This window comes from Artemia sp. Qi Xiang Cuo, chromosome 20, assembly GCF_049724085.1.
Source record: "Artemia sp. Qi Xiang Cuo chromosome 20, ASM4972408v1, whole genome shotgun sequence".
Taxonomy (NCBI): domain Eukaryota; kingdom Metazoa; phylum Arthropoda; class Branchiopoda; order Anostraca; family Artemiidae; genus Artemia; species Artemia sp. Qi Xiang Cuo.
In genome coordinates this window covers 892,278-915,528 of record NC_142813.1, presented here as the reverse complement: position 1 = coordinate 915,528, position 23,251 = coordinate 892,278, and the positions used below count along the sequence as shown (strand labels likewise).

At 34.7% G+C, this 23,251-nt stretch overlaps 2 protein-coding genes across 3 annotated transcripts in view; both read left to right on the top strand.

Moving 5' to 3' along the window:
• LOC148939747 (uncharacterized) overlaps positions 1 to 10,045 on the top strand; it is a 241,434-nt gene extending 231,389 nt beyond the window's left edge. For both annotated transcript variants that reach the window (XM_089106283.1, XM_089106282.1), the window contains exon 17: positions 8,234 to 10,045. In XM_089106283.1, coding sequence (XP_088962409.1) covers positions 8,234 to 8,371 — 138 coding nt within the window. In that variant the 3' untranslated portion in view covers positions 8,372 to 10,045. The remainder of the gene's footprint in view (positions 1 to 8,233) is intronic.
• Positions 10,046 to 19,750: 9,705 nt separating this feature from the next.
• On the top strand, positions 19,751 to 20,251 carry LOC148939746 (uncharacterized). Its single transcript, XM_089106423.1, has one exon. It carries the CDS (start codon positions 19,751 to 19,753, stop codon positions 20,249 to 20,251), a length of 501 nt encoding a protein of 166 aa, XP_088962549.1.
• Positions 20,252 to 23,251: the final 3,000 nt, after the last annotated feature.

Below are 23,251 nucleotides of genomic sequence, written 5' to 3'. Positions count from 1 at the left end.
GCCTTAAGGGTGGGGGATTAATCTCTCTTCTCCGCTCCTTAAGTCTTTGCATGAACAATGGTTCTTCGGGGCGATATCTTCCTTCTTATTGTAAAAAAATGTTTCTGACGCTCATTTTAAAAGTTTGTTTAACTAATCTGATTTCCTTTCTGTTTTATAAAATTATAAACGTAATATGTATCTTGACATCAGATATTATGAGGGAGGGGCCCTGGGTCATTTGTAATGAGGGGAGGGGCTGTTCAGAGGGCTCAAAGAGTGCGCTTCAATGCCCAAACGTCTTGCCTCTCTCTGAGCCTTCAGATAAATATAAAATGAGTTTTGGGGAGGGGGTAGAAACTGATGTTTCACCCCTCCCAATTTCCGGGAATATTTTTGGTTTTTGTTTTTATCATGTGTGCTGGGGGGGGGGGATAATAATGACCCTCCCATCGTGACAGTTTTTTTTATGTGCCTTCAAATATTAAATTCCCATGCCTACCAGCACAGAGTTGGAAAATGTGAGGCGGGGTATCATGAGCCCCACCAGGAAACTTCCTGGCGGGGAGGGGTTTGGCAAGCGCTACTAGGAGCTTTGTGTTCAGTGATCTTAAGTGGTAATATTTTTCTTTTCGTGTTTATATACAATGCTTCAATGTATTTAAACATATGTACATAATGAACTTAAAAATCAGAGAACCCTATTGTAGAGGTCGGAATGTCTTCAGCACCGTAGAAGATCTGAAGTAAAAACATTATTAAGGACCTATTCAGCAAAACTACTGTTCATCAAAAATTTACACTGAATATTCAAATTTTGCCCAACATTTTAATTCTAATCTAAAAATTTAATTCTTAAGCAAAAACTGAAAAAGTGGGACGCAACCAATCAATTTACAATTATTGATATATACAATTTAACAGCAAGATATCGGGAGCTTATGGGACCTGCAGTCCACATCAAAGCCTGCTTAGGCTTGTGCATGATTTGAAAAATTATTAGAAATTAGACAAAAAAAAAATTCAACTATAAGTCAGAAATAACATAAAATTTAAAGTGAGCAGAAATTATTTTGTATATGAGGGGGGCCTCCCCGTCCTCTACTACTCGTTCTTTAAGCTAAAGTTTGACTCTTTGTCTCAGTTCTTTAAGAACGACTGCTGAACCACAAGGGCCGTTGAATTACAATAAGAAGTTATTTATTGCACTTAAAACAGCGTAAACAATAACGGGTTGACGCCCCCCCCCCCTCATTCACGAAATAACCTCTGTTTGTTTTAAGTGTTGCTGTTGTTCTTTATTTTCAGTTGAAAAATTTGTCTTTTTTATTTAATCAAACAGTTCGTGGTAATGAACTGTAACTAAAAAGCGCCCCGGCTCAATAGTAACCAAAACTTTAAAAAACGGAATTTTCATATCAATAGATATATCAAAAGAGTCGACTTTTTATACTGATTTCAAATATATAAGTTTATTACGTTTAGTCTTACCCATCAAAGGTAACGAGCCTGAGAAAATTTGCCTGATTTTCGTAAAGGGGGGAACACCCCACTAAATTCATAGAATCATACTAAAAATCACCCAATTGGGTTCAGCTTATCAGAGAACCCTACTGTAGACGTTTCAGGCTCCTATGTCCAAAAATGTGGAGTTTTGTATTTTTGCCAGAAGAAAAGTCGAGAATGCGTGGTTTTTTTTTTTTTTTTTTTTTTTTTTTTTTTTTTTTTTTTCAGGGTTGATCATATCGACCCAGTGATCTTAGAGTATTAGGAGAGGCTTTAAGTTACAAAATTTGGCCATTGTTTACATATAGTATTTGTTATTGGGAAGTATACATACATATTTCGGGTGAGGGGTGGGGGGACGAATTTTCTACTGGTAGGATTTTCCTACCAGGAAAAATGGTAGTTTTTCACTGGTAGAATTACGGATTTTCCATGGGGAGGGATGTTTTCAGGGAATTTTTCAAAATAAGAAGTAATTAAAATGTATAAACACGTCAAACGTATGACAAACAAAAACAGAGGTGGTTTTAGGGTGGGGGCAGAGGGTGCGCTTGCCCCATGTGCAGAAGTTTTAGGGGCGCAAAATTTCAAATAAATAATCTTAACATTTATAATCATGTTGTAATTTTGGAGATGTGATTTTTATGAAAATAAAGTAGAGGACACAGTTGGCAGTAAGTATAAAAAACTCAATCGAAATATTAATTTTTTTTTTCATATCTTTTCCCATGTATATCAAGAAAAGTCAGGTTTAAATAGGCCTAAACGAAAAATTTTGTTAATAAATAACTTTTTTTAAATAAATGACAATTTCGGCCTGAAATTTTTGTAGAGACAAATAGGGTGGGGGGCTGTAATCAATATTTTCCCCTGTGTGTTAGAATAACATCCATAAGCGTAGGGCTATTGCCCTTTTGAACGCCAGAGCGTGATCGAGACTACACTCATGTTCTGTCGAGAAGTGAAGTTAGTTTAATGCTAATAAAATAAAATAAAATGCGATGAAAATATAATACTTTATCAACAAAATTATGAAAACTACAATATAGAATTATGGAAGGGGGCCACCCAAACCTCATTATATTAAATACGTAACCTAAACTAACCTAACCAAAATATTTAATTAAAATATAGCTGCATTGTAGTTTCCCACCGAGCCGAAGCTAATATTGTCTGGTATAAAGACCATGGAAACCGGTCATTGTCTCATGTTCGCGATACAAGATCTTGAGTGGGGCGGCTATAAGGGAGAAGTACCAAATCGTTTTTTACCTATCCTCCCCCCTGTCTTTAAAAAATTCCTGCGTTCCTGGCTGACGTAGTTTCCCTTGCCAAGAAATCGTTTCTTATCCAAACATATTAGGTGCTACTATTGCTTTTGACAGATTATGCTGAACCATGTGTGAGTTCATTACATTCCAGTCCGTTTTCCGATCTCTCCTGGGTGAACCCGAGCTTATTTCTGGTTTAGTTCAACTTGGCGAGCGTTTCTAATGGAACTGTAATCTTTCGTAATTTTTCAATCTCTTTTTCTGTTGTTTGTAAAAAGAAGGTGGATATCAAGATTTGACAGATAAAGTGATGAAATAAAAATGGAAGATTGCACAAATAAAGCTAAGGAATTTTGATAGAAGAAGATAAAATACGAAAAAGGGAATATATGATTCTTATATTGATGTCATAATAAATATTTAGTTGAATGAGGATGTAACCTCACATGATTACCAAGTTCCAAGGAAAACCGACACAATATCCATAAAATAACCAAGACAGGGACATACGAGGGTACCTTGGCTCCCCATGAAATTCTAAATTCCCTTGATTTTCTGGGTACTTTTTATTCAAATTATCAAATGAAAATATGTTTTATGCCCCCCCCCTCCCGCCAAAAAATAACATTAGTTCCTCTCCCAGGAAGAAATCCTGGACAAATTCCTAGGCTAAGCGTAAGAAAGCCTGTGATTAATAAGTTTAAATGTCCAACAAAACGATTCCAAGATAAGGAATGTCGTGATTCTCCATTATTTTTTAATTTTTGATAATTCAACCCGAGTTAAAAGGGCGGATCATTTTCTTTTGTTTTAGGTACATAGCATATATGCTTTAACATGTCGCAAGACTATTGGGATTTGGCATTTTCAATCCCTATTATTTCAATTTGATGGCCGCTATCCTAGTAGATCTCAAAAAGGTTGGGTCAATAGAAGTAGGGTGGAGTTTTTTGCGAGTTTGTAGCCTATGGGTGATGGGTTCCCAAATTTCGCTGATGCAAAACTCTCCATTGTCTTTTTTGATGGTGGGATTGTTTTTAGCCATTTCCAGAACTTCTCTGATATTCTGCTTTAAGAGTTATGGAACAATAGCAATAAGTTGAGCCTGGTCAAACTCAATGGAGTGAGAAGGGTTTTCAAAAATATGATGGGCCAGTGCAGAAAACTATCTTCCTCCTTAAGCTTTGTCTTTTTAAGGCAGGCATCAATGGAATCAGCATGTTCTTTTAATCGGTGATGTAGAGATCTCATTGACTCATGGTACGACCTATATAGGTATCACCACAACTGCAAGGAATCTCATATACTCCTGGTGGATCTGAAGTGATCTTACCTTTGCCTTTGTTTAAGAAGGAGGAGATGGTCATTCCAGAAGGAAAAAACACCTTAAAGCCAAGCTTAGTGAGTTTGGAACTTAAAATGTCAGTAATTCCCTTAATATAAGGTAATGACAAAAAAGGGTTTATCTTCTTCACTCTTAGGGTAGCTCTTGGTTTTTGTGCTGATCTTTTTCCTGGAAATAACCTTATCAATGACTTGTTGGGGGTAGCCATTGCCTATAAGAACATCTTTTATGTGTTCAAGTTCAGCCTTCAGCTCAGAATCAGAGGAATACACTACAAACGCTCTATCAACCAACGAATAGACTACAGAATTTTTTATTATTGGGTGGTTATAAGAGTCATATAGGAGCTTGAAACATCTACAGTAGGGTTCTCTGATATGCTAAATTTGATGGTGCGATTTTTATTTAGATCACTCAGCGCTTTGATGGTGTTTCCTTTTGTTCCAAAAATTGGGTAAATCTTCTCAGGCTTCTAACTTTTGCTGAATAGCATTAAACTTAACGAAATTTATATATTTAGAGTTTCGGTTACTATTCAGCCACGTCGGTCCTTTTTTACAGTTCGTGGTTTGAAAAGCAAAAAGAAAACGCTTTTATGACCATCCCTTGCAAGATAAAAAAATAATAATAATAATTTGCTCCGGAAGAAAGTATAGACTGGATGAGACGAATAAGAGATTACATTTATTTAAATTAGACTAATTTAAATTACATTCATAATTATATATATTACATGTAAACTGGTGGGTGCTGCCACTCCCTTAAGTATGTTCTAAAAGTAAGTAATTTCAGGCAATTTTTCAGGCTAGTAAAAGGACTGGGTCCGAACGATCAAGCTCCGCCCTTATGTACTATTAGTTCTAGTTTGCGAAAAAAAAATTACATTAGCAAGGTTCACCTCATTGCCAAGACATTTCATAGGAATTTTATTGGAAAATAAAGTAATTTATATAGTCCCGTTGAAAGTTCGTGAAAATTGCTCAGCTAAAAACAACAGAAAAAAAGACGGTTACGAAAGAAAAGAATTCCATCCGGAACAGTTGCCAAAATTTACTAATTAAAGAGAATTAAAAATAAGTTGTAAGATCACCAAAGGGAGAGTACATCCGAAGAGTTCACATTTAAGAATTGTGTACACCCGGTTGAGTGCGCCACGCGTGTTGGAAGGGTGCAACGCGGGGCGCAAAATCTGCTCGCCTTTGCTAAGCTGCATGCCGTAATGGAAGTGTGTCATGAGTACCAGAACAACTGGTGCTTCAAGATGTACACCAGTTGCCCAAAGTGGGTGCCTCCCCCCTCCGACTATAGACCTCTTTGAGGCCTATTTTGGTTTTTAGTTATTAAAATGGAAAAAGAATGCAACATCAGTTGACCTGCTAATATAAGCCAGTAAAAATAATGCAATGTGGTAAAACATTTGATTATATTTTAATTAACCTGGTAATATAAACAAACCGAAAAGTTTTCCCCATTAGGAACTTGCTTTCTACTACGAGTAAAGTAACGAAGTAAGTTCCCAATATTTATTAATTTCATGAAATCGAAATTAAAACCGAGATTCCACTTGGCGAACAAGCTATCTTGCGATTTTTGACGTTGACGTTGACTCCAATTTTGGATTATGTAGGTCCCAATCCAAAATTAGGTCTCAAATCGGTTTTCAAACTCCGTTTTGAGGGTATTTTTTTTTTATTTATCACTATGTCATGCTTAAAACGAAACCGATCATCTGACTTTTCTAAATAGGGTCCAAATTTTGTTGTTAGACTTCATTTCAAGTTGTTGGCTTTCATTGGAATCGATTTTTACTAAAAGTGAGCTCTTCCATATACCCCAATATCGTGCTTAAATATACCCCCAACGTCATGCCGACATTATATGCCCCAAGGTCGTGCTTAAAGCAGAAGGATATAACTGGTCATGTTTTTTTTTCAAATTGGGCCCTTTTTTGGCTTTAGACTCGATTTTCGAGGGTTTATCTGGGGGCTCGATTTTGCAGGATATGCAACTAAACTGGAGGTCTTTAATTATAGTAAATGAAAAGAAAAAAGAAGTTATGTTTACCGTGAAAGTAGCGAACAGAAATTATTCTGTATATATGGGGAGCCCCCCCCCTCCTCAATACCTCGCTCTTCACGCTAAAGCTTTTTAGTACTTTAAAAAAGATATTTCTTATTCCATTTACACGGCCGGATTTCAGGAGTCGTTCCGAAAGAATTGGGACATAAAGTCAAACGTTAGCGTAAAGAGTGAGGCATTGAGGAGGGGCAGATCTCCTCATATATGGAATAATTTGTGTTGGTTTTAGTGTTTAATGTTGCTCATTATCTTTAGCTCAAAAAACTTTATTCAAAAAACGTTTTTATTTATTTTCTGATTGTTTTTCAAATAATGTCTGGAAATCTACCTCCCCCATCGATGGGAAATTTTCCCTGTGGAAAGTTCTTTCTGCGTAAAATACCTCCCACCCCCGGATAATTCTACCCTCGCTGGAAATTTTCTGCGGACAGTTCCGCCCGGAAAATTCTCTTTTTTCAAGATTATACTATACAATATTATAGAATATACAAAATTCTTTTCTAATACATACTTTTAAATGCTTCTTCTTTTCTTTCTTTTTCTTCCTCTGGTATTTGGTCCATATTAAAATATCCTGGATGCGATTCCATTCCTCGTTTCGTCGAAAATTCTCATTAGCCTAATTTCATTTGAAAAAAGACCCGCTTTTCAGTTAATTTTTCTATCTTTTGTCATATGTCAGACACATAGACGACGACACAGAGAAGACATAGTCACAGAGACGATAAACACAGAAACGATACACACGTAGAGACGACAAACACACAGATAAGAAAAACAAACACAGACGACACAAGCATAGAGAAAACATAAACACAGTGACAACTCACAAAGAAAGACGACAAACACAAAGAGACGACAAACACGCAGAGACGACACACTCAGAGACGACATATAAAGAGACACAATGCACACACACACATTACACACATACAGAGACCAAACAACCACAGAGACGACACAAAGACAGAGACGACACAAACAGAGACGACACACACATACGGAAAACCCCTCTTCGTGGAAATTTTTCCCGTGAAATTTCCCCCCGCCCAATGCTAAGTTCCTCCTGCGGAAAGTTCCCAAATGGAGAATTTCTCCCGCGGAAAATTCCTTCCCCATGGAAAATTTCTCCCGCAGAACCCCTCCCTCAGGCAAAATCCCCCGGATAATTCCAACCCCACTGAAAATTTCCCCCGGAACATCTTCAAATATAAAATCCTCATCGGTAAATATTTACCAAACCATATTATTGAGTAACAACTAAAGTGAATATACCATTCAATGCCTTTTTTATGCTGATTAGGAATATAATAATCATTTCTATCTGAAAGGAATTTTAGCCCCCCCCTATATATGCCTATTCAGGGTTTTTATTTCTGATGTAAATGGGAGGTAAGTTTAAACTTTAGCCCCACGCCCCTAATGTGCAAATATATACCCTGATTTGGCATATATAGGGGGGGGGGGCTAAAATTTCCGATAGAAATGATTATTATATTCGTAATCAGCATAAAAAAAGGCATCGAATGGTATATTCACTTTAGTTGTTACTCAGTAATATGATTTGGTAAATATTTACCTCCTCATCTTCAAAAACGGGGATATTATCCCCCTTTTACGGAAACCACGTTAATTTTCTCAGGCTCGTAGCTTTTGATTGGTAACATAAACTTTATGAATCTTAAATATTTAAAAAACAACATAAACAGTCAATTATTTTTTTTCAATTATTGTTATCAATTATTGCAATTATTGATTATTGATGCAGTATTATTATTATTATTGATTATTATTTGATTATATTGCATTATTATTGATTATTATTATTATCATTATTATTATTGATTATTATTTGATTATATGATATAATTGATTATTATTGCAATTATTGATGCAGTATTGTTATCGAAATTTTGTGTAATAGGGTTTACTGTGAAACATTATTGAGAAAGCCTCTCTAGCATTTATCGGTTGATATTATTTCATTCTCCATTTATTTGGTTTATTTATTTGTGTTAATATTTTGTATTTTTTACTTTTCTTCTTTTTTCAGTTTCCGGAAAATGTTGAACCAGCATTGTCGAATTGTGGCTCAAGCAGATCCAGAGAAAGTCTTTCAGACATTTCTAATTCTGTTCTAAAGGAAAGAATGAAACTTCGGAAATTTTTCTTATCAAGGAATCGCTATTAACTTTCGTAGTTTTTAACTTCTTTCATTTTTCAATTAGTTTTTTTATGTTTCTCCATCTCATCTTCATATTTTGGCTACTTTCATATTTTTATTTCTTTTTTTCGTTTCTATGGAGCTGAAATACCAATCTTTTCAGTTTGGTCTTATATTTTATTGTTGTTTTATGTCTGATACCAGCTACTTTCGTGGCAACTTATCCTTTTTACGTGTTTTTCTTTCCCTTTTTATTTCTTTTTTTTTATTTGAGTTGAAAATATATTCTGTTTAAGAAGTTAAGACAAAAGATTTTGATATATAATTGTGTATTATTCTCTTTGTTCGTTTTTACCAGTGCTATTTTTGTTTTATCTTGCTGGATTTTCTTTATGCTTGTTTTTACTTGTTATATTCTTCTTTTTCTTCATGCTTCTTTGTGTGTTTTTTAGCTTTTTTGGTTTATAGTCAGTTGAACTTGAATCATTTTTTCTATTCATTTTTATGTCCTTTTTCGTTTTGTTGTGCCTTGCAAATCCTCTCAGTTGAAGAATACTCATCAATTTTCGTAAAATGCTGGTAAAAAAAAACATCGATGTTTTCCAATTTTTGTGAAATTATTGGAGTAACGTAAAAATGTAACAAGACAATGTTTGGTCGTTATGAGTATTTGTTCCAGGAAATCGGCCATGATACCATAATTCAAACACAATCTAACATAATTGTAGTTTCACTATGGCCAAATGAGGCCAGTTATTCAGTTATTATTCAGTTATTAATTCAGTTATTATTCAGTTATTAACTGTAAAATGTTCGCTGTGCATTAAACTCACTTTTCCAGGCGCTTAGTTGATTATATTAGCTAATAGCTAATAAAACTCACTTAACTAATTATATTTTATGAAATACAATGACCATATTATGAAACATGGTCCAACCGTAACATGAAGTAATGATTTAATTACCTATTTACAAAAACCACAAACATTACTGTTTGGAATTACTGTGGAACTGTGGAATCTACTTGGGGGATATTTTTAACACAGTTATTACAAATATTCAAAATCTCCTGATGTGTACTTTACAATGGAATATAAATTTTAAATCTTAGTTGAGTTCTACTTCTTCTGAAAATCAGCAGTTGGGAGTCAAAATAGTTTGTAGGGGAGGGGAGGTAGTTTAGCGGTTGCTCTACTCCAGCCATCCAACTATCAAGATTGTCTTCTTAATTTTCTATATTCAAATGAATTTATAAAGCTATTCACTATCCAGCAATCAAGGCTTTATCCAGAGGGCTTGGGGGGTTCAAGCCCCCCCCCCATCCCTGAAACGTTTGCACGACTCGTAAAAACGTAATAAAAGTGCATAAAAACACATTTTTGATGGTTTTTAATTTTTTTACCCCCCCCCCCCGATAAAATCCTGGATATGGCATTACCAGCTATACAGGGACATTTTAACATATTTTTTCTTCAAACCTTGTTTTAAATTTTTTCTGTGAAAACTGAATTTCCCTCCCTTTGTTCTTTGAATCTTCTATCGCCTTTTTGTTCCCTATCTCCTTTTCTTTCTCTTCATATTTAGACTCATAGAAATAGTTTATAAGTTAAGCTTTCGGCCTCATAATTTTTAAGAGGCCAGAGTTCTGAAGCCAGAATTTTAGAACCTTATTCGTATAAAAAAAAAAAAAAAAATTAATATATTAAATATAAACAAAAAAAACTTGTCAATAACAGTCATGATGATCAAAAGATATTTTGACTTTTGTTTTCTTGGTATTCTTTAGATTTATTGCTGCTAGACTTCCTTCTTAAAAACCTTATTGATTTTCCACTTTAAATTTCAAAAAATATGAGATAAGACCCTTTTTTCTTGGGGATAATGTTACTTTCTAGTCGTTGTGATAATCACCTCTACGTCTAATTGCACTCTTTTTTGTATCCTAGTAAATGTATGGTTGTTGCTTATCTTCAGTGAAAAAAAAAATCATACGGTACAAAAACAAAACAAGTCATCTGTTTCATTTAGAAACACGGTCTATGTTCTAGTCTTTTGTGTTCTTTCCTTAGAGCTCCTTTCCTAAAATAAAAAGAGATTAAAAGTATAAAATGTACCCATGTGCTTGTGCCTATTTGTCCCATTTTCCCATGTGCCCATTCATTATGACTCAAAACAACACAAGTACTTTTTTTCATTTCAAAATACGGTCTATGTTCTAGTCTTCCGTGTTATTTTCCTTAGAACTCCTTCCCTTAAAAAAGGTTAAAAGTATTAAGCAAACCCATATGCTTGTGCCCAATTTGCCCACGTGCCCATTCTATTTGATTCAGAAACAACAAAATTATTTTTTTAATTCAGAAAAATGACCTATGCTCTAATGCTTCGTGTTCTTTTATGAATAAAGTTTGAAAAATACATTTTTCTTTTGGTATTTTACCGAAAAAAATTCCTAGATCTCCAGATTTCGAAATATACACTTTTTTTGTCTTCATTACAAAAAAAAATCATGAAAATCCTTAACCTTCCCCTGCATTTTCGTGAATTGGTACAACCTGCATTTCTTAGATTGAAAAGTATTTGTTTCAATTAAAAAAAACGGTCTATGATCTAATCCTTCATGGACTCTTTGCATTAGAAAAGAAAAATGCTTGAAAAAAAAGAACTATAAAACTCCCACATCACAATGTAATTTGAAATACTATCCGATGAGAAAAAGCTTTCTCCTCGAAAAACTTAAATTATATATTTGAAGAATTCAACTTAAAATCTAGACTTAACATGAAGATTTGAGATAATTATATGTATGTGATTCAGCACACAAGTTACTTAATAAATCCGAATTGTGACACTATTAAGATGTGTCATTAAATTATAAAAAATTTATGAGCCGTCCTGCAGTGATAGATCTTCAAAGAATATAGAGGTTACTTCTAAGATATGCAAAATTTTTCAGTATTTTAAACAAGTATCATTTTTTCGTTATTTGATGTTTATTTGTGTTTAATTCACGTGTATAAAGAAAAGATTTATTGAAGTTTATTCTGTATTAAAGATATTTAGCTCAAAATTTGAACTAAAGTTAAAACCAAAATATAAACTATATTTGTGATTCAGCATACAAGTTATATGTGTGATACATCGAAGTTGTGTAAGAATTTTGCAATATTCGGAACAAATCTTGTTCATTTATGTTTTTTATTTCGTTTTTTTGTATGTTTTTTCATTCATTTATGATGGGTTTAAAAGAAGCAAAACATAAATAAATGATAAAATAACGAAAGCTTTGCTATTTTTCATTTTGTGTTTAATTTTGTTTGTATATATTGAAGTTTACACTTTATGGAAGATATTTCGAGTCAAGAGAATTTGTTACAGAACATGTTAAAAGAAGTTACGAATAAATGAAAGTTTTAAAAGAATTGTATAATATTTTTTTTCCTTTTTATTTTTCTGTTTACCTTAGGGGGGTCTAAACCAAGGAGGGCGCAAGGGAGGGGTTGTTCTTTCGTAAAAGCTCAAGATTTCCACTGGTTCTTATAAATGATCATGGAATTGGCATAGAATTTACTTTTACTGTTTGTGATTTACTTTAAATTAAATTTAATTATAATTATATATATGTTATATATTTATTTACTTTAAATTTAAATTACTTTAAATTAAATTACATTAAATTAATTATAATTATTTATATGCTGTGAAAAGTTTGACCTTCCGTCTTCCTCGCAATTAATATCTGCGGTAGAACTAAATTTGATTCATCAGTACCCTAGTCGAGCCTCTTTGGGTCTGGGGCAAGGTCATATCCATAGGGGGTTTTCAGAATTTGAACCCCCTTCTCCCGAGTTTTTTTTCAGTCTCATAAAAACGCAGCAAAAAGGTATATAAACAAATTTTTGATGCACTTTTTAAAGGTTTTTTTCTTTATCCTCCCCCCCCCCCCGAAAAAAAACTAGCGCCCCCTGAACAAAAACTCTTGGTCCAAGGTCTGGGCTGCAACTTGCTAATTTTGGCACACAAGAAATGTTACGGTATCTAAAAGGGGGGGGGGGTCTCGATTACTAATTAATAAAAAAATTAGCAATTCTTTTATTAAAATCATTAAACTTTTTATTAAATTAGCTAATTAATGAAAAAAGTTAATGAATGAAAAGAAAAGTATCCAGATGACATTTCAGCGCCCCGTACATAAAGGGTACGAGTGGAATTTGTAATAGGTAACATCTTCGTTGTTGTATTATCCCGCCAACAACTCCCCCCCCCCACCCTCAAAGAACGAAAAATGTGCAGTTATAAGATTTAAAAATTTATTACTCCTAGAAAGTTAGGATGGCTGCTCTATCTTTATACAGGGAGGTGTAGTCAAAGGTATAGTAGCCAAAGGATGCCGGTAAGGTTAATAGTCAAAGGATGCCGGAATCAACAAGCTGCTGCCCCGAGTTCAAATCCAAAGGAGTACCAAATCGGATATCGAACCCTCGATTTAAGTGAGAACCCAATTTCTGTAAACGTGTCTGGGTTAAGACCATTTGGATATTATGTTTTGAAGATTAATGGTATCTTTTTTTTAGTTCGCCCAAACCATTGAATCGCGGCACATTATTGGTGCTGCTGTATTAAGTTTTTTGGCCGTAAGTTTGTCTAGAGGGAGGCTTAGGCGTAGGTAAGTTTTGTCATACTTAAGACCAGGGGACCATTTGAAGGAAACCCTAGAAAATTTTGAAAACTACTTTAAATGAATCATAAGTACTTACTTATCTCATTCCTAAAGGCGCATCACTTGATTTTACCCTCATTCCACCCCTGACTGTTAAATATTTAACCCACTTTATATAATGCCATTATATTCTGCAACAGCGCTACTCTTTTCTTTACCGTTTGAGCTTTGTTCGTCGGTGCAAAACGTATCGGGGAGGGGGGGGGGGATGAACTTCGTAAATTATACCGAATCGTTACCTGATTTATGCCGAATATTCTGCAGAAATCAAGAATTTTGCTAAATTTTAGCCGATTTTGAATAATTTCTGCCGAAATTATTCATTTTGCCGTGCGTCTCAAAGAGGCCGTGCGTTTCTGCCGTGCGTCTCAAAGAGGGGGAAGTAAAGTCCAATTTAAAATCCGTTTTTAGAAATGTTTTCAATTTTGGAACGTTATATTACATACCATGGAGACGAAGACCGCTCTTCCTTTGCTTAAGGAATACCTAAGGTAAAACAGTGAGAAATTATTTTAAGACAGTGAAAATTATCTATAAATGAATAATCTAGCCGTATCTCTAAGACCCATCATCATCATCAGCCGAATATAAATAAGATTTACTATAAAATTCATGACTATTAAAACTGGAAAAAAAAAATGAAAACAGTCCTAGCATTATTACTTCAAGGAAGTTCAACCAGGACTGAAAAACATGAAACAAGTTAATTCATTCAGACAAAGACAAATCAAGAGCATAATTTCAATGCAATTTTAGTTTTAATGATTACATATTTTATCGTATGTCTTATTTTATATTTTTCTGTCCTAAAATAATTCCTCGTCGTTTTCCTTTTGTTATTCGGATCGTTTTATACCTTAGAGTTGGGGATGCTTATCACCTTGGCCGTATTCGAAATCAAACTTCTGGTTCTTTTTCATCGGACTCTCATCCTTATCCTCTCTGTGGCTACTCTTCTGCTTTTGTATGCGTTGACCACCGGTTAATTGAATTCTTAACGATATCACTAAGTTTAACCACAAGTGTAAAAGAGTTAATTGATAAATCACTTTTTTTATTTATTTCAATCAATGTCAATTCACAAGAAATCAATCAATTTATTTCACAAAAAAAAACACAAATAAATAAATACATTGTCGTCACCGCAAGGCTCTAAGGCCTGTTAAAACATCAGGAAACGTCTACTAACGCTTCACGCTCAAAAATTATAAATTTCGAAATAAAAAAAAGTAAAACTCATACATAAAATCGAAATAAAACTCAACAACATAAAATTTTGAAAAGCAGCGCGAAAAAAAGAAAACAGGCATTTCAAATTTGTATTTGCATTATTTCAGTAATGAGAGCAGCCGTACTTGTATATTATTTCGGATTCATTTTTAATAGCGTCCCCCTTTTCTGATGCCGAGTTTATTTCTAATAGTCGGGGGGGGGGGGGGGTTAAAAAAATTTACGAGATATTAGCTAAAATGTAAGCAGCATTTTACTCTTTATTTTATCACTTTGAATTGATATAAGATTTTTTGCCATTTTTTCTAAGCAATGAAAAACTTCTAATCTTGTAAAAATTACGGGATTTTGGTCAACTTGGCCAAATGATGATTATTTGATTATTTTGGATTAGTTCGTTTGTTCTTCTGCACAGTCATAAGCAACTGCAACATTAAAAAAAATGATTTACCGTATATAGTGAACGATAAGAAGGATGTTCACTTTTTAGTAAATCAAAATTGAATTTTAAAGTTTACACTTACAAATTTATCTTCAATCATATGCAGTGGAGTTTAACCGGAAGTGGTTTAAGATATTTTTCGCCTCAAAAAATTCCTAAAAATACAGTTGGCTGCACCAAAATGAAACGCTGCACATCAGGAATTTCCGAAAAAATTTCAAGTTTTCCTCTCCATATAATCGACTTAGATCGACTCAATCTTTAAAACTGTTACAAGGCACTCAATTTATAGCAATAAAGATCAAGAACTTTATTAAGTTCAACATTATAAAAGAACAGAATTAAAAAAAAAATTTAAAAAAAAAAAAAATTAAAAAAATTAAAAAAAAATTAAAAAAAATTATAAAAATAAAAAAAATATTAGAAAAAACAGAGAATGTATCACAGTTATTTTTTAGACCCTAAGAGAGTGACACATATATGTTGACACGGGACGTATATTCCCGATACTTCGGCGCATACCAGGGACATCAATATACAAATATTTTGCTCAATGGTCCCAACTTGTGTCTGTTCATATCTGAGAACTACGAATTTTTAGCGTAGCTGTGTTAGCCTCAGACGGCTTATTGCGGCAGTGAGTTGTTTGTAGTGGTTAGTAGTAGTATTTCAACGTGGACAAAACTGGAGTAATTACGACATTAGCATTATTGACAAGTGTTTGCAGATCAGCATGCGATATAGAAAGCACTGCCTTTCAAACAAGTAAATGTCATATTTTGACAAATGTAACAGGTAAATGTAAATTTTGATGCATTTTTCAGTTTCTCTTACATTTTATTTTTTTCTAAAAAAATGTATGCTGATTTTGCATGTATTTCCTGTCGGAACATTGATTCTCATATGAAAGCCTCATTTGCTAGTAAAATGAAAGCTGTTCATGGAACATTTTGTTAATCACAGCTCAGGCGGCATTTGTGTCGCAAACGCAGTTTATATGTCATAGTGACTTGATAAAAGAGTAATTTGGCCAAACTTCTGGGTTTTTAATTAAATAGCTAAGTTCTGTTTAAGTAATATGATCAAATAATAGGCAGCGCTGTACTGCTGTCTAGGTAAAGAGCGATATGGCTTCAGTATATTAAAATAAACTCGAAACAAAACACACTTTAAACGTTTTTTTCTTTTATAACGTTACTAAATCCAAAATCGTTCAAACTTTAAAGAAGGAAAATCAATATATATATTAAACTGTCAATCCACATTAATTTATTCTTTTCAGTAGCGTTGAAGTATTTAGAATCCATAAGAAACGTTAGCCCTACTGACGTTTGTCATAATTTCCATTCGTTTTATGTTTGAATTGTTTTTTTATTGTAATTTCTGTTCATTTTGGGGTTTTTACTTGATTCTCTGAATAACTTGAATCACTTGAATCTCTTGAATCACTTGCCTCTCTGTCAGCTCATCTTTGGTTTAATCTAGCCCTTTACTTTTCTTTAAGAACTTCTTTAGTGGAAAAATCTTTTTTTTCAAATTAATATTCTTTAAAAGTTTTTTTATAACGAGACAAGCATATGAATTATCATGCTTTTTGTTTAAAATGAATAGCTTATAAATCCATATGGGTATAATAAAATCCCTGACAGTATTATATAAATGCGACATAAACACAAATAACCAAGATATTTTCCACTTATAAACCATTGCAATTGAATTAAAAAATGACATTTAGTTCTGTATTTTTTTCACCAATGTTTGATAGTTTCTGTTTTTATTTGCTTTTTATATTCAACTTACGATTCTTGGCTAAAAAATAAACATCAAATGTCTATTGAAGTCTCCAGGTCTGTCTAGGAATTTGCTATTAACACTCTGTCAAACATAAAATAGACAGTTCAATATCATTTAGCCTTATCACCCGTGTTGGATCAGTTTCCAAAGATATCTTTAGAAAATGTGGGGAAAAAATACCGATTTAGTCAGGGCTCAAGGACGCCAAAGTGTCCAAGACTCAGGACTCAAGTTGCAAGGACATCAAAACAAAAGCAATTAAAGCTCCCTAAGCCCATCTTCTTCTAATCATATCTCAAAGCCACGATTTTCTAAGATTTATTTCTTCGTTGTTTCAAAATTAAGAACTTTTTCCGACAATATCATACTTTTGTCAGTGTTGCCAAGTTGACCCGTGAAATTAAACAAGCAAAGCTAATTAACTAAATCTGACGACGCATTCCATCCATCAACATTCAAGCATTAAGAATTTGTTGGTTTCCCAAAAGCAATCACATCTTCTGAACAACTTCTTTCTTCTTCAACTACTTCTTCTTAGTGTCATATAGTTTTAGCTTATTTTTTTGGCCGATCGTTCACTCACGCTTTTTCTCAATCCTGGTACCCGCTATTACCAACAACTACATAGCTGTATAAGGAAGACATTTCATTAAAAACTGAACTTCTTATTTCTCCCAATCATTCAAAACACAAATGGTGTATAAGTTTCACTGAACTAGTTTAAAAATCATATTTAATTTTCCTTGTCCTTGGTACTTCAATCTACTGATTTTGGCCTGTTACAAAGTCTCGTTTATATTTAACAATGGTCTATTGTGTCCCAAAAATATAATTGTTAGCTAAAAACATATCTTAGTAATAAATATTCGTAGAAATACTAGTTGTACAAAGGATTTTTGAGGAGGACCCTCAAATGTAAAAAAGATTAAAAACAGCATTTCAAGATGCTTAATACGATACATTAATTTCAGGCGCATAAGTTGTCCGTGGTTATTTCTTAAATGATGAAATTTGCGAGATTTCCCTGAATTTCCCCGAATTGACATAGGGCTCTCCGATATTTCTCCGGGAATTAAGTTTTGTAAACACGTAAACTTTAACACACAGTAGAAACCGTTAGTTTGTGCTAGCCATAATTTTTGGGGGGATTTCTGAGAGCTGCAATTTTTTTCGGTAAATATCAGAATATTTTGGGTTAGTGAAATTTTTTTTATTATTCTTTGATTTTATTTTAACTTCGAATTGTAAATCATCACAATTATTCTTCACTAACGTCTCAAATTATGCCTCCGACTGAATTAGTGCTTAAACTTTCCCTTCCTAAGAGCTTTATCATCCCCTTTTAAGAATAACAAACATAAATTAAATGTTTTATTACTTTGTTAGTAGGCTCACCTTTATGGCCATTAAAAATTCTGTAAAAAAAAAAACTGATTAAAATCCTACAGCTGTTCAACTTCTTCGACTTCTTTCTTTCCACTTCTTTAACTTTGTTCAACTTCTTCACCTCTTTACTACCCGTGGTGCTAGTGTAATTGGCTTTCTTGAAACCCATTTGCAGAAGTCTTTTTCTTTTTTGACTTTCCAAAGACAAGGTTCTATAAATATAAAGTGTGTATATGAAAAATGTGCATAATTTAAAAGAAATACACATGCATACCGAAAGAAAACAGTAAAAAATACATTTCTATCATATCAAGTTCATGCTTCACGGCCTTACTAACACTCAAATTAGCAAACCTATGTCAAATTGATTATCAGCACCGCAGTGAAGGTTACATTGTTGTACCACTTATTTGCGCTTGCAGCAGAGCTGGGCGTTTTCCACCTCACCTGAAGTCTGAAATTGAGATCTTTAGTGGTAATTTGTTTAACTTTAGGCTCCCTGGCATTAAGCTCCCTCAGATATACTGTTACATAACCTAATACCGACTACAAAGACAAAGAATGCGACTTTGGATTTTACAATCCCTGCCGGAGGTGCTGATTTCTATTTCATGGCACTTCAGCTAGGAAGTGCAATGGAGGAGGGGTGGCCAGTCCTCCTGTATTTTCCCACAACCCTACTGTTTATCTTCCCCAAATTTTTCCAGGTATCCATTTAGAGATGGGTCGACTCTGGCTGAGCTTACAGTCACGCCGCTGACTGTCGTTGCAAATCAAATAACCCGCGACACCAGAATTCGTCAGACTTTGAAGTCTAGCGCGCTAACCACTCAGCTAGGGACGACTATGAAGGTGATTCTACCAATTCCAAAAGCCTAGATACTACTTCACAAACCAATCTTGAAACTGATGTACTCATTCTGGAAAGGTGATTTTATCAATTCCAAAAGCCTAGATTCTACCTCGTAAACTAACTCTAAAACGGGTCTACTTATCCTGTAAGTCACTACAGCTTCCCAAACATAGCAAGGATTTTTCCAAGTTCAAAGAGTTCTTCATCAGCCAGCATTCGTAGAAGGATTAAAAATAATGTTTCCTTTTTTATCAGTTTTATTTTACAGTGTTTCCATTTAATTTGATTTGATTTGCGCCCAAATTGACGATATATCAACCATTCTTAACATAAATGAATAAAAACTGAGAAAAACTCCTAAAGCCTTGATGGCACTCGACAGCTAACACCTAGTTTTTACACTAAATTAATCAAAAAAACTTTTTGCAAAAATAAGTTTTTCAAAAAAAAAGTAAAGAACTCAATTAAAACAAAAATGAACAAAAATAGAATCAAATAATTTACCGAGCACAGAATTATCGCAAATCAGTATCAATAAATAAACAAAACCGAAAAGAAACAGAAATTAAAATAAGTCAAACTCAAAACGAGCAGAAATTAATCTCAGAAGGGTTCTAACTCCTATGCTTCCTAAAATCCAGAATATAATTTTTAATTTACCAAAAAAATCTTTTAAATGTTTCCACTTTTATAACTTTAAGAAATCAAAAATTAATTAAGCTTTTAAGGAATAAATATCAGTATATGAATATTAAACTGACAATGCATATTTTTTTCAGTAAATTACAAATTATTTTCTGGCTTCTAGAAAGCATAGGGTTTAAAACCCTACTCAGATTAATTTCTGCTTGTTTCGAGTTTGACTTATTTTATTTTCTGTTTGTTTTGGGTTTCATTTGTTTATTGATACCAGTTTGTGGTACTTGTGTGTTTGGTAAATTATTTTATTCTATTTTAGTTTATTTTCGGTGTAGAGATGTAAAGATGCTCGCGATCCTCATCAAGTCGCTTGTCCACCCAATTCTCGAATATGGTCATTGCACAGTTCGTCCATCCGTGAACAAGGATATAGATGCACTGGAAGTAGTTCAAAGGTGGATGACGAAGTTCTCCCCAAGTCTGAAAGACATCCCATTCGAACAACGTCTTCGTCTTCTTCACCTACCAGCACTCTCATACAGATTTCTAAAGGGTGATATGATGAAGCTGTACAAGCTATGCCATGGCTGCTATGACAGCGTCCCCGGAGAAGCACTGCTGGTCTTTAAAGAAAATCATCTGCGTGGTCATCCCTTAAAGCTTAAAACTGAGAAGTTCTACAGAGATGTAGGCAAATGGGCCTTTCGAAACCGAGTCGTCGACACCTGGAACTCCCTACCCGAAGAAACCGTTCTGGCACCCTCCATCAGCTCTTTCAAGAACTCGCTTGACAAGATATACGAGAATCGTATGTACGACTTCAGTAGCTTTAGAAGATTTACCTAAATTTTTGTATTGTCTTTTCCCTGTTTTGTAAGAGGCTCTGGCCTACGTTTTTGCATTATGTTATTATTATTATTATTATGGTTTAATGGAGTTCTTTACTTTTTCTTGAAAAACTCATTTTGTGCAAAAAGTTTTTTGATTAATTTCTGTTCATTTCATATTGACATAGTCTTTTTCAGGGAGAAAGACCGAGCCTCCTCTGAAGTTAAGCAACCATCCCTTCCGTAAAAAATTGAAAGGGCAATAGTCCTTTCAATTTCCAATCGAATGAGCCCTTTTTGAATTTTGTACGACAACGCTGTCTATAAAAAACATTATATGTCCCCAGGGCATAAAGGTTGTTGGGGGGCGGGGAAGGCTGTCATCCTCAAAGACCGAATTCCCAGAAATTTCAACTACGTTCAAAAAAATGGTTATCTCAAAATTTTGATTGGATGTATTCTGGGAAACGGTAGAAGTGAGAGGGGGATTAGTTACCCTCCAATCACCTTATGACTATTAAAAAGGGCACTATAGCCCTCTCAATTTCTAATTTAGTGAGCCATGTTTAAAATTTCTACAACAAAGCTATACATACAAAACTTAGATGCCCCCAGGCCATAACTTACAACCTTTTTCCTGGGGGCTCTGGGGGGTTTGTCATCCTCAAATACATAATTTTCAGAACTTTCAATTACGTTGAACAAAATGGCTATCTCAAAACTTTGATTGGATGAGTTTGGGGAAATGATGGATGTGAGAGGAGGGTTAGTTGCCCTTCAATACCTTTCGACTATTAATATTGGCACTGACCCTTTCAATTTCCAATCGAATGAGCCCTGTTTGAAGTTTCTACAACATCGCTTTTTAGAAAAGCCTTATATGTCCCCAGGGCAGAACTGACAACCCCTGCCCTGAGGGCTGTGAGGGGTTGTCATCCTCAAATACATAATTTCCAAAACTTTCAACTACGTTGAAAAAAATGGCCATCTCAAAATTTTGACTGTATGTGTTTGGAGAAATGGTGGGCGTGAGAGGGGTTTAATTGCCCTCCAATCATTTTCAACTATTAAATAGGGCACTAGCCATTTCAATTTCTAATCGAAGTAGCCCATTTTGAAGTTTCTACGACAACGCTTTCTATAAGAACCTTATATGCCCCCAGAGCATAACTTGCAACCCTTGCCCTGAGGGCTGTGGGGCGGGGGGAGTTGTCATCCTTAAAAACCTAATGTCCGAAAATTTCTGCTACGTTGTACAAAATGGCCATCTAAAAATTTTGATTGGATGTTTTTGGGGAAACGGTGGGCATGAGAGGGGGGTTAGTTGCCCTCCAATCACTTTTGACTATTAAAAAGGGCACTAGCCCTTTGAATATCCAATCAAATGAACCCTTTTTCAAGTTTCTATGACAAATCATTCAATAAAATCCTTATATACCCCTTGGGCATAACTTATAATCCTTGCCCTGAAGACTGTGGGGGGGGGGGGGGGAGTGCGTTGAACAAAATGGCTATCTAAAAATTTTGATTGGATGTGTTTGGGGAAATGGTGGGCGTGGGAGGGGTGTTAGGAACCTTCCAATCACTTTCGATTATTAAAAAGGGCACTAGACATTTCAATTTCAGATCGAATAAGCCCTTTTTGAAGTTTCTAAGACAACACTTTCTATAAAAGACCTTATATGCCCCGAGGGCATAACTTACAACCCTTGACCTGAGGGCTCTGGGGGGTTGTCATCCTCAAATACATAATTTTCAGGACTTTCAATTACGTTGAACAAAATGGCTATCTCAAAACTTTGATTGGATGTGTTTGGGGAAATGGTGGACGTGAGAGGGGGGTTAGTTACCCGTCAATACCTTCCGACTATTGATAAGGGCACTAACCCTTTCAATTTTCGATCGAATGAGCCCTTTTTGAAATTTCTACAACTTCACTTTCTATAAACCTTATGTGCCCACAGAGAATAACTGAAAACCCTTGCCTTGAGGGCTGTGGGGGTTGTCATCCTCAAATATATAATTTCCAAAACTTTTATCTACGTTGAAAAAAATGGCTATATCAAAATATTGATTGTATGTGTTTGGGGAAATGGTGGGCGTGACAGGGGTTTACTTGCCCTCAAATCATTTTCAACTATTAAAAAGGGCACTAGCCATTTCAATTTCCAATCAAATGAGCCCTTTTTAAATTTTCTACGACAACGATATCTATAAGAGCCTTATATGTCCCCAGGGAATAACTTACAACCCTTGCCCTGAGGGCTGTGGGCGGGGGTTGTCATCCTTAAGAACCTAATTTCCAAAACTTTCAACTACGTTGAACAAAATAGATATCTAAAAATTTTAATTGGATGTGTTTGGGGAAACGGTAGGCGTGAGAGGGGCGTTAGTTGTCCTCCATCACTTTCGACTATTAAAAAGGGCACTAGCCCTTTGAATTTCCAATCGAATGAGTCCTTTTTCAAGTTTCTACGACAAAGCTTTCAAGAAAACCTTATATACCCCTAGGGCATAACTTATAACCCTTGCCCTGAAGACTGTGGGGGGAGTGTCCTGCTTAAAGATATAGTTTCAAGAACTTTCACCTGCGCTGAACAAAACGGCTATCTCAAAATTTTGATTGTGGAAAATTTGGATGTTTTTGGATAAATCGTGCGTGTGGAAGGGGTGTAAGTTGCCTTCCAATCACTTTCGACTGTTAAAAAAGGCACTAGACATTTCAATTTCTAATCAAATGAGCCCTTTTTGAAGTTTCTACGACAACACTTTCTATAAAAACCTTATATGCCCCCAGGACATAACTTACAACCCTTGCCTTGAGGGCTGGGGGGGGCTGTCATCCTCAAAGACCCAATTTCCTGAGCTTTCAACAACGTTGAACAAAATGGCTATCTCAAAATTTTGATTGGATGTGTTTGTGGAAAAGGTGAGGGTGGGAGGGGGGTTAGTTGCCATCACATCGCTTTTGACTATCAAAAAGGGCACTAGCCCTTTGAATTTCCAATCGAATAAGTCC

What these genes read in the sequence shown, in the direction of transcription:
- LOC148939746 (XM_089106423.1), top strand. Translation starts at nt 19,751, where the DNA reads ATGCTCGCGATCCTCATCAAGTCGCTTGTCCACCCAATTCTCGAATAT.